Source organism: Trichosurus vulpecula, chromosome 4 (assembly GCF_011100635.1).
Source record: "Trichosurus vulpecula isolate mTriVul1 chromosome 4, mTriVul1.pri, whole genome shotgun sequence".
In the NCBI taxonomy this organism is placed as follows: domain Eukaryota; kingdom Metazoa; phylum Chordata; class Mammalia; order Diprotodontia; family Phalangeridae; genus Trichosurus; species Trichosurus vulpecula.
The window spans coordinates 238,422,324-238,434,799 of NC_050576.1; the positions used below are offsets into that span (position 1 = coordinate 238,422,324).

Sequence of the window (12,476 nt, forward strand, 5' to 3'; positions counted from 1 at the left end):
AGAGTACAGTTGCATGCTGGATAGATTCCATATGATGCTAAAAATATGGGAAAACAGGCACAAGGGTAATCAGTGAGAGCAGGTATAACAAAGCTTCAGTCTGCTTCACTGGAAGGAACTTCCACCTTGGTAAGATCAGAGATCTTATAGTGCATGCATTCACACCAAGCATCCTTACCCATTGCATTGCTGTTCATTAGGAAAACTCCAAAAGATAGTCCTGTATTGTCTTCGATGCATGTGAAGAATGTGTGGTGGCCATATAAGTTATGGTTGTTCTAGAAGAAAAGCAAACTACTTATTCACTGAATTTTAGTATCCATTGAAAGTAAAAAGCACACATGCTAAAGAAACATGTAAAACCTTTTTTAATCTTCTTTTGATTTTCATAGTAAGAACCTGCAAGACTTGCAGTCTTGTGTCTTATTCCAAAAACTCTAGGATTTAGACCTTAATTGCACCCAAAACAATTTCCGTAGAGTTGTCACCAGCCACAGACAAAAGGTTGTGGATATGTTGGAAAGCACCATTAAAACCCAAAAGCCCAGGAAGGAATAACTGCAAGATATCATATTGTAGGCTAAGACTAAGGGAGACTACAATAGGGACTCTGTCAACCACGTCATGACTAGGAGTACCAGTGTCCAATGTACAAAGCTTCCCTGCTTGATGACTTCCAGCCTCACTGTGCTTTTTAAATCTTTCACCCATACTTCTGCAGCTGGAGAATAGGGGCTTTTGCTACCTGAAGTACAGATCTGCATTATCCTGGATCTTTTTTGTTATGTATTGTGATATATATTTAAAGAAATAATGACTGAATTCTGATTTTCTTAGTATAGAGATCTCTTAGGTGATGGAATTACCTCTGCCTTTACAAGTTAGTCCTGTTTTTGCAACTTATAATCTTAGAGGGCTTTCCCAAAAGTTGACACAATTGCCTATCCGGAGGCCAGATAAATTACTTGACCAGGATCACACACGTAATGTGTGTGTCAGATGTAGAATTTGAATTCAGGTCTTCTTGACTTCAGCAAGCTCTCTAACCATTACACTTTAGTATTGCTTTGTGCCCACAAAAATGCCGATTTTAGTTTCCTCTTCATACCATGGAAATGAGTCTAGAGTTTTGAAGGCCATATCAGTAGACCATTAAACTTAGATTGACCTGAACGTGTTAGAAAGGATTTGTATAACACTGATGTAACTACCAGTCCAAGGGCCAGGCTACCCACCATTCTGGTGATGAGCCTCTCATACATTGTCCACCACCAATGTATACATTGACATTTTCTAGCTCTGTAAGACTGGCTACTGTTCTGTGGCTCTGTGATATATCATCTAGCTTTCCAGCACAATCAGCTTAGAGCTAGCTACTATGACTATGAAGCATCAAACTTCAACAGAACTCATAATCATGGAAAACAAGCCATCTCTTAAGAAGAAGGATTACCATCCTGTGATTTCATAGCAAATGTGCTCGTCATGTCTAAATGATTATGCTAGATATTATTGGCTATTAAGAAATTTCATAGGGAATTTATAACAGCTGATAAAGCTCGGAAACCCACAGATGTCTAATCTTCTCTAACATTCACTTAGCTATTTATAGAAAGACACAGAAAATGATTTCTTACATCACCAGGCCCTTCATCCCGGGTAAAGATGGGCCAGTTTTTCCAGTATGTGTCATGACGGAACCGTTTGTGTATATGTTCCCCAATGCCATAGAAATAGTTGCTAGGTAGTTTGGTTGAGATTTGTAAGTATTGGTCTGAGTAAACCAGAGGCCCAACGCTCGTGTCAAACCTGAAAAATATGATGGTTTAGATATATAGATAGCTATTTAAGGTTTCCAAAGCACTTTACAATCGTCTTCTTATTTAATCCTCACAACAACCCTGTGAGGTAGGTGTTATTATTGTCCCCATTTTATAGATGAGGAAACTGAAGCAGAGAGAGATTAAATGACTTGCCCAGGGTCACACAACTAGTAAGGGTTTGGATTTGAACTCAGTTTTTCCTCACTCCAAATCCAATGCTCTATTCACTCTGCCACTTGGCTACCGTATTGTGTTTGTGTTTGTAAGTAGTCATGAAGCAGGTATAAATAAAAAGAGAATAATAAAGGAGAGAGACAGTTGGCCTCATCTAGAAAAAGTGGGTTCAAGTCTTTCATCTGACATATTGGTTATATGACCCTAGGCTTCACTGTTCACTAGATGACTTTTATCACAGTGGTTAAAAAGGCCAAGGCTTCCCACTTAATGCAGGGCCATCTCCAGTCATTCTGGCCTGTATTTTACACTGGACCCAGATGGCTCTGGAGGAAAGGGTGAGGGGGGTGACTTTGCACAGCCTGCCTTACTTAAATCCAATTGACTTGCAAGTCATGGCATCACTTTCCTAATGTCATTGGTCCTCTTTGAGAATGAAGGACAAACAACAACAACAACCACAACCTATCACAATGACTCTTAGCACTTAATAATAAGAGCTTGATAATTGTTGCTTGTTGCCCTTTAAGACTATAAAATGGAAGGAAGATACCGATATGCATTGGGAGGGTAAATTTCCTCATTTGGGAGTTCCCTATATCATTGAAATTATGGGTTCAGACCCTATCCCTATGTGAAAATAAATACAAGAGTTAGCTTGCTCTATGAGTTGTTAAAATAAATAAATAAAATAAAATAAATAGAAATAAAATATAATTATATAATAATAGAAATTTAAATAAATACAAATTTATAAATATAATTAAAATGAAATTTTTAAAAAGCTCTATGAGCTGATAAAATATTTTCAGTTACAGACAAAAATCTTTAGCTAATAATCACTTATTGGAACTTATACATCCAAATTCAGCCATTCATGTACTCCATCCACATTGACCAAGCACCTTCTCTATGCATACCACTGTGTAAGATTCCAGGGAATATGCTGCTTAGATTTTTTTTTAAAACCCCCTGTCCTCCAGAGAGTTACAGTCTAGTAAGGGGCCAAGAAACAATCACAGTTACTTTGTGAACATAGAATAAACTACCCCTTCAATAAATCATATCCTGAATCTTTAAGGTATAATTGTTGATCACCTGGCATTTCTTTACTTTATCAATCTTTCAATTAATATCTCTAGCAAAGTGATTTGGAGTATTGAAAATTTACAAAAATAAAGAGTAAGTTTAATTTTTTTAATTGAATTTAAATTAGTTAATATTTATACTGATGGTTGTAGACAGTAGCCTGCCCATAAAGGCTAGAGAACTGGACCTGGAATCAGAGACCTAATCTGAATTCTCTCTGATCCTGCCTCAGCCACTCATGAACTGTATGATCCTAGGCCAGTGCCTTTAAATAACTGAGACTCAATTTACTAATCGGTAAAGTGGGGATAATTACAGCAACTAATTTAGGGTAGTTGTAAAGATCAAAAGAGACTATCTGTCTGTCTATCTTACATTATCTTTTGATATTCATATATTATATATTGCTTATATGTACATGTCCATATGTGTGTGTGTTTCCATATACATATGCATACATAGAGTTTTTTGTAAATCTACACACAATATAAAGGTTAGCTATTAGTTTTAGGAGTTACTTGTTTTTATTATGTTCTTATCTCCATAACTTGACAGGCAAAGATTGATTAATAATAACTGACATTTAAATAGTGCTTTAAATTTTGCAAAGTGATTTCCATGTTATCATATTCAAATTTTACAATACTTCTAGGTAGCACAGGTCTCTATTTTACAGATAAGAGAGCTGTGCCTCTAAAGGGTTATGGGAATTTGTCCACGGTAAGAGATCAGACTTGAAATCAAAATTCCCTTACTCCCAAGGTCAGTGTTTGGTCCAATATACACTCATCAACAGGATATAGAACATTCGGAAACTTACGCTCTTTGTGCTTATAAAATCTGATAACACAGTATAGTGCCACTACATTCTGTACTAAAAACATGATGTGAATATTATTAAGGAAGCAAACACACATGGAACTACCCCACTTAAAGAGAGAGAGAAGCAAACTTTAAAACTACTAGGAAAATGTTTGAATCAAGTCCTTTCTATTCCTGATCTCTATAATAAGAGCAGGAGGGCCAGAATCTTGTAAGGAGGCACATAGATATCAAAAGAAGTCACTTACAAAACTCGGTTGTTGCTTTTTCGAATTACTTTGATGGAAAACGGATTGTCAGTCACTTCTATGTTATAATTTGTATCTGTTGCTGCTGATCCAGTAAATTCTGTGACATACTGGTGGGGAACTTCATATCTTTGGTTGTTAGGGTCAGTAATCTGAAAAGATTCAAGATTTTTAAATCCAGTTAGAATTGTTTGATATGAAATCAATTGGGACTAGCAGAAATGCTCTGCCTGTTGATCCAGATATCAAATCAGTAATGGCCTATAAGCCATGTGTATCTAAGAAAATAAATGAGACCCTGCCTTCGTTTTCAACTTCTGAAGTTATTTGTGGTCATATATTTACACATATGTAGAATTTATTTGATAAGTTTGAATGAATAGGATAATTAAACTTCAGGAAAGAACTGGGCTTGAATCCTACTTCTGAGCTTTCCTCATTATGTTCACATGATTAAGTCCCTTCATTTTTATGAACCTCTTTCCTCTATAAAATGAGGATCATAATGCATGTAGCTGTAACATCATAGGAGTATTTTAAATGTCATGGGTGTACAACATTGTCAGCCACAGAGCTCTATGTAAATAGTAGAATCACAAACCTATAAATGTATTGTTATATCCATTTGACAAATGAGTCAAGTAAAACTCAGAGGGCTATGTCTTGCTCGTTCTCACTTAGCCCATAAATGTTAATAAATAATAGAGGTAGCATTCAAACCCATACCTTGCTAGCTCCAAGTCCAGCAAATTATTATACTCTAAGATTAATTTGTTTCACAATTGAAAGGATGCTCAAATGTTATATTACAATTTATCATTCCAGGAAATTTTTTTTATATTTAGATATTTTAAATAGATTTTATTATAAAAATGATACACAAGTCATGTCATATGGATTTCATTTGGTTTTAAGTTTCATAATTAAAAATGCTAGTTTTCTTTCCAACTACTCCAACTTACTGATAACCTTGTATTAAACTTTCAACTGACTCTTTTCGCATTTATAGACCACTAACACATTATGAAGTGGTCTTGTAGTGTTTGAAGCAACAAGTTTTATTAAGCAAGTATCACGATCCAGGTATAATACTAGGCATTCACAATGCAAAGACTGCGTAAAAAAAGTCCCTCCCTTCAAGAATCTTTCATTCCACTAGAAATTATTTAAAATTCTTTGTTTGGGTCTAAGCTTATTTTTTTTCCAAAAAGAAAAGTGATTCTTCATTGAATATCATTTGTCTGTTGCTTTCCTTTAAAATTAATTCCAAGCCTTAGAAAACCAGACCTTGAACCGAAGTCGACGGGCTGTTTGACTTTCCGTTGTGAGCAAAACATCGTTAATGTCATTTCCAAATATAGTAGGTGAAGATATCCTCTTTAAGCTAATTTGCATTCCTAAAAAAAAAAGGAGGGAAAAACAGAATGAGTTTCTTTATTAAATTGTCCACTTCATAAATACATTAAAGTTTGAAAGGCAAACTAGTCCTTACCAGCATTAGTTGTCTGCCGTTGGTCAACACTGTAGCCATGATTGTCCCCAAAGATGCACCAAGGGTAGGTAGTGCTACTCAGTGGACTCCAGCAGCAGCCACGCTGGGCACATGTTGCCTAGGCCAAAATCAAACAAATGTCATCGGTGGTCATTGGTTATTCCCATTTCTAATTTTAATGTCCAACTCTTTTCCTAAGAGTATTCTGGTTTCCTCTTTTCCCCAAGTAACCTTATGCATAAATTCATTTCATCCATTGTTTCCTGATGTAGGTAGATATTGGGAGTTCCAAGTCAGTCTGTCTTTAGATAAAAGCATTCACTATTCTCATTCAAGTTCTCATTCAAGGAGTTACAAGGATTTTAGAATGATGTTCCCTTCCCTCCAGTTGCTTCCAATCTAATTTACTTTCATTGTTTTGATTTGAGGATACAAAGTCAAAGAAAGGGCATATGATGTGCCTGATAAACACTTGAAAATATTACATTGCACATAGTATATGCCTGGTAAGATTGAACATGTTTCCAATGTTAAATTTAAAATAGAATTCCATAATAAAGGTCTTTTCTTTACCTATTAGATATGGGGGGAGGGCGGAATGATAGGAGCAGAAACAGCTTTAGAGATTTAAACTGTAATATTATCAAATAACAGCACTGAAATGAAAGTCTCTTACAAGATAATCACCTTTGTCTACCTTAGACCACATTGTTATATTACTTCCTTTCTGAATATGATTAGTTTCCAAGAAGAGTTTAATTACTTAGCTAGGAAGACTATTAAGATTTACAAAATCATCTTTTCCCCTTCCCCACTTTAATTTTTACAAGTTAAGATCAAAACTGTACTTTAACCATATAAGTATTTCTAAACCTCCACAAATTTATTTTGCAGGTAGGTCATGGATCAGCTTCCTGGAGGATGGCATGTGCATTCACAATTCATCTTCTGATACATTTTGAACTATTAGCTCAAAAGCTATTAGATGCCTCTTTAGCTTGAGTCACAAGCACCTGACCTTCAATTTATGTGCTAGTATTTTATCAGTGCAAATCCCTTATTTATAAAGGGGATTACTTTTATCTGTCAGGAGTGGTGGCTATGGAATGATGCAATTACAAAGGCATAGGGCTGATGCTCTTTAATGATACGGACAAATATATAGCAGATATATCAAAGGGAAATTACAAGGAAGAAAATCAATGAATTTGAAGGTTTCCTAATACCAGTTGCTATGGTGGGGAAAAGATTAGAGAGTGATCAGCTATAAAGATTTCAAAAAATGAGAAACAGAATGGATGTATGGAAATCTTGCTTGGTTCCAGAGAAATTCCCACTGCCTATGCCCAACCCTTACTTTTCACATATGACTTCAGGAATAAGGCCACCTTTCCTCACACTTTTTGGTAGGAATATCCCTTTTTCTTAGAGATTTTGTTTGAATAAACAAAACACCCCCATCTTTTGAAGAGGAGTTCTCTCAAGATTCTGGTGTCAGAAATGTACACAAATATTTCAAAAGAGGGCTTTAAGGATCTTTCCAGGTATGACAGATTGAATGAAAAAAATAATGTTGACTGAATGCTGTCTTTTAATTCATAGGATCCTAGATTCAGTGCTAGAAACACTCTGAGAGGTCATGTAGTCCAAACCCTTCATTTTATAAATGGGAAAATTGGTTTAATAAGTGAAGTGATTTGCCTAAAGTAACAGAGCAAGCAAAAAAGTCAGCAGTTAAACTCAGGCACTCTGATCCTTCATTTAGCAGTCTTTCCATTGTCCTCCCAGAAAAAAAATGTCACAAAGAAAACTTATTTTGGTTTCCTACAAAGACTTTATTCATCAATCCAACTATAGGACAGAAGTAACCCTGAAATTAAAAAGAAAACAGAACATCATGGCTGGGAAAATATGAGCTTCTTGCATTCAATCTTGTATTTTTTGATAGGATGCTAGTAAAAAAAAAAAGTCTCATAGTAGTGGGCCAAATACAGCCTAATTTATATACAGATATCATGAAAGATGGACCCAATTTTTATGTCCAGCTATCAATATTTGTTCATTAATGTGTATTGAGTACCTACAATAGGTAAGGCATCATGCTAGGATCTAGATAGTATAGAGATAATATACCCATAAAGAGTGTAAATCCTCAGAAAATTGTGATTATAACATGCTAGAAAGAATACATGAAATTGAAAAGATAGCAATATTTTTCAAACCTCCGTTGCAAGTTGGTCTGGTATGCAGTTTATTCTCCCGTCTATATTGTCATTCACATCACTTGGGCATGTTCCTAGAGTTGGGGTTGTATCTCCTGAAACGGTTTCTAAAATAAAACAGATAACATGTTTTTCTGATGTTTCATATGCCATGCTGATGTCTGTTTTCAAGTAATATTATCTTAGGTTCATGAAAACACAGGCTTAGGTGATAAAATACAAATTAAGACATAGTCTCATTTTTTTATAACTCTGATTATTAAGAGGAAGTGACAAAAATAATTGCTATCTCTATCACATATTGAGGTTTGAGCTCTTTCCATGCATGATCTCCTTTGGGTCTCATGACTGTCTTTTGAGTTAAGGTAACTACATAGACATGGTGTCCAAAAAAAAAAAAGCTTAGCTGCAGTTTTAAGCTTTTAAAGCTTTTGAAACTTAATATTACACTAAGCCTTTGGAGATGCCCTGTATCATGACCTCATTTTACATATGAGAATATTACTGTGGCCAGACAGATTACATGATTTGTCCAAAGTCTTACATTCAGGAAATGCCAAAGATGAGAAATGAACCTAATTTTTTTTCCCAAGTGGAAGTCTTTGCACCATATAACTCTAACGACACATATACTGCCATTGACAGCATAGCCAGAACCCTATAGGCTTCTCCCACAGCCCCTCACATGGTCTTGAAGTGAAAAGAAATAACGAGGTAGAAATATTCTTTCTCATAGTCCCTATGGATCCTGACTTCATCCTACCACAGCCTGTGATATGGGATGGGGGGTGAGGATGGGGGGAACATAAGGAAGGAAAAAAATGAGATGGGAAAAAAATGAAAGGAAGGAAGGAAGGAAGGAAGGAAGGAAGGAAGAAAGAAAGAAAGAAAGAAAGAAAGAAAGAAAGAAAGAAAGAAAGAAAGAAAGAAAGAAAGAAAGAAAGAAAGAAAGGAAGGAACTAAAACATCTTGGTAGAATAGAGCAGAGTTTGTACTCCAGTTATTCCCTCTGCCAATGAAATCAAAGGTCTTGATGAAGACCAAAAAAAAAAGATGAATTCTTCAGCAGATTCCAAAAGGAGCTTTATGAGCACAAGATAGCAGAAAAGCAGGTACATCATAGTTGAAGAATATTGGGTTTTATTAGGGTGTAAACTCAACTGAATCCATAGGATAATATAAATTTGGAGAGTCAACTACGGATGGACCTGTGATTTCATTATTATAGGGAGCTTCCTATGTAGAAACCCCTTGCACTGATGCAAATCGACAAATCCCCTATCATTTAGAAGCTGAGTTTCTTTGGACACTAAAAGTAAATCTCTCAGACTTAGCCATGTTCACATAACAAGTACTTGCCAAAGATCAGATTGAAATCAGTTCTCCCTAAGTTTCAAGTCAGCACCCTTATCCCCGCGTCATACTGCTTCTCACTATATCTTAGGTTCATATGTTTACAAAAGGAAGCGGTCAGATGGCGAACCCCCTTGAGATTGTGGCATAGAAGGATCCCTTGAAAGACTGGACTTGTTCTGGAAATGGGAGGAAAGGAGACAGTAATAATAGGCCTCTTTACATACTTCACCATACTCCCAAAGACTTATCTGACTCTTCCCTGGTATTATAGGTTCACTGACCTAGAGCGGGAATAGATTTCACAGGCCATTTAATCCAACCTTCTCATTTCACCAATAAAATGGAAGCCAAGAGGTTGAATGCCTTGGCTGAGATTACACAGGCATTAAGCATCATAGACAGGATTTGAATCTAAGACCTTTGGATACAGAACCAATTTCCTTTCTCCTGCAACACATGTAACTGTGCTTAGACTAGTGGCCTAGTAGTTAAAACACTGGGCCTGCAGTCAGGAAGTTTGTTGTTGTTCAGTTGTTTCAGTCATGTCTAAATCTTTGTGACCCCACTTGGGGCTTTCTCGGCAAAGATACTGGAATGGTTTGCCATTTCCTTCTCCACCTCACTTTACAGATAAGGGAACTGAGGCAAACAGGGTTAAGTGACTTCCCCAAGGTTGCACAGCTAGCAAGTATCTCAGGTCAAGTTTGTACTCAGGTCTTCCTGACTCCAGTTCCAGCACTGGAGTCAGAAAGACCTCAGTTTAAATCGAGTCTCAGATACTTGCTAGCTATGTGACCCTGGGCAAGTCACTTAAACTTTCTCAGGATGTAAAAACAAAGATAGTAATGGCACCTGACTGCCAGGGTTGTTGTGAGGATTAAATGAGGTGACTTATGTAAAGCACTTTGCAAACCTTAAAGTACTATTGAAAGTTGGCTATGATTTATGCGCTGACTATTTGGAAGATAGACTGGATTCATTCCGTTCCGTCTGAGAGGGCATAACTAGGAGCAGTGGAGAGAAGATGTGGGAGGTTTAATAGATGGAAGAAGTGGCTAACAATGAAAGTTTTTCACAATGAGATGGGCTTCCTGCTTCCTGAGTTAGTGGGCTCCCCTTCGTTGGAAGTCTTTGCTCCAAGGCATAATAAACAAATGAACTCTTTATGAAGGTGCTGCAGAGGGTCTTCTTATTCAGTTAGGAATTTGACCCAAAGGGCTCTGAGGCCCTTCCAAATTTTTAGATGTAAGTCTAATGAAGGGAAGGTGAAAAAAACAAAGGAGAAGGAAAGGAAAAAAAGCATTCAGACTTTAGTTTAGCCCCCAAAAAGATCATTCTAACCTTGAGAGCTCGGCAAAATATAAATGGGCTGGCTTCCAAAGGAATGAGTTCAAACTATAACGACAGATGGAAGTGCCCCGCCCCTCCCAGTCTGTATCCCTATTGGGAATGGTGCTGAAGGTATTCCCATAAGGGAAAATGAGCTGCCTCACTCCTCAGGTCTCACCTCATTCTAAGATCCAATCAATGACTCTATGAGATGGGCAAAACAAAACTTAAAGCTAAAGAAGTTTGGCCCATATACTATTGTTTCTCATGACTTTTTCCCTAGAATTTCCACTGGAGTGGGTGAGTGTGGAGGGTAGGAGGAGAATTCTCTTGTATCTTCCCTTCCCTTTGGTGTTCCTCAGATTCCCAAGTCACCCACCTGCTGTGGACTGACACTATTACTCAGACAATAACAAATATGAATCCCAGATGGGAGATGGAAGAGATTCAAAGGCCAATTTATCTGTCTAGTTTACAGCTAAAGAAACTGAGACAAGGAAAATTAAGTTATTGTTTAAGGTCAGACGAGTAGCAAGCATCAGAAGTATGAATCACACTCAGGTCCTCAGCCTCTAGAACCAACGCATTTTCTATAGATGACCAGGTGTGGATCCTCTCCTTGGGAGAGTGTCTCTTTGAAATCTCCTCCCTCTTACTCCTAGAGTTCCAGGCACCATCATATTCAAGGGAGTGAGGAACATTCTATCAATCTCAATACATGTAGCAATATGCCAAAAGAATGACCTTTGTCGTAAAGTTCACATCTCTCTCCCTTTACACTCTGTCACCTAGTAAACACCGATAACCGGTTGTCTGTATGCCAGCATATTCTCTTACCTTTAACTGAAGGAGTCAGTATACATGCACATGCATATACTCTTATCTTGGCCTAAACAGGTTTGTGTGTCTTGGTGACTTCACGGAAACCTCAAATCAGTGTACCAACTGCAATTTGTAGTGTGTATCTATATATACATATTCTTCAGCCTTCTGGTGTATGTATGTCTTTGTGTAAAAACATTTAAGTTCAGATGTCAGTATGTGTGTAAGGGTGTATGTACACTCAGCTCAGACTACAGGTATTCATATGTGTTTGTCTGTACCCACCCACCTCAGACTTTAGGAGTTCTTTTATGTGTATGTCTATGAGTGTACGTTTACACTTTAACTTGGACTGCAAATATAGGTCTGTAGTCCTGGCCGTTGTATATGTCATTGGAGTACAAGGCCAGATGAATAATTGTTTACAATAATTGTGTCTTTGTATGTGTGTGTACATTTAACTGGTTTACAAGTATCAATGTATATCTAGTGCTACACACCTACCTCATATTTCATGTGTGAATGTGTCTGTGTTTGTGTCTGTATGTATGTGTGTGTGTGTGCATGTATACACACTCATCTCAGACTGAAAGAAATATTGTCTGTGTTTCAGGGTCTGTGTCCTTACCTCTGACTGCTGGTGTTTTTGTTGCTAATACCACAACTAAGGCCACAGCAATTAAAGTCACAATTATAAACAGGGCAATCAAGGAGATTTCTAATCCGCTGAATTTCTTCCTTGCCATCTGAAAGAAGAGAAAAGATTTTTAAGTTGTTGTTCATAACAAAAGTGAAGTTTCCGGGAAAATATAAGCTCCATGAGAGCAGAGACTGTTTTCTTTTTGTTATTGGATCCCCACACCAACCTTGCCACAGTCCTGGGCCATAGTTACATGCCACATGACCTACATGCATATGCACTAGCATACCTGAAATGTTTATTGATTTGAATGAAATTGATCATCACTGTCATTATAAAATTATTTAAGGTGCAGATTTTTAATTTTTACTTCTCTGAGTAATATACAAAGTGAATTACAGAATTATTTTTCATGCATACAAAGCCATAAAAATGACTAATGATAGCTAACATGTAAAG

General features: G+C 36.9%; 1 protein-coding gene across 1 annotated transcript in view; it reads right to left on the reverse strand.

Moving 5' to 3' along the window:
• SI (sucrase-isomaltase) overlaps positions 1–12,123 on the reverse strand; it is a 114,655-nt gene extending 102,532 nt beyond the window's left edge. Inside the window, exons 1-7 of the mRNA XM_036756320.1 lie at positions 12,006–12,123; positions 7,871–7,977; positions 5,649–5,766; positions 5,444–5,553; positions 4,157–4,308; positions 1,638–1,809; positions 179–278 (exon numbers count right to left, since the gene is read on the reverse strand). Of these exons, the coding sequence (XP_036612215.1) occupies positions 179–278; positions 1,638–1,809; positions 4,157–4,308; positions 5,444–5,553; positions 5,649–5,766; positions 7,871–7,977; positions 12,006–12,123 (877 nt within the window). The remainder of the gene's footprint in view (positions 1–178; positions 279–1,637; positions 1,810–4,156; positions 4,309–5,443; positions 5,554–5,648; positions 5,767–7,870; positions 7,978–12,005) is intronic.
• Between the last annotated feature and the right edge of the window lie 353 nt (positions 12,124–12,476).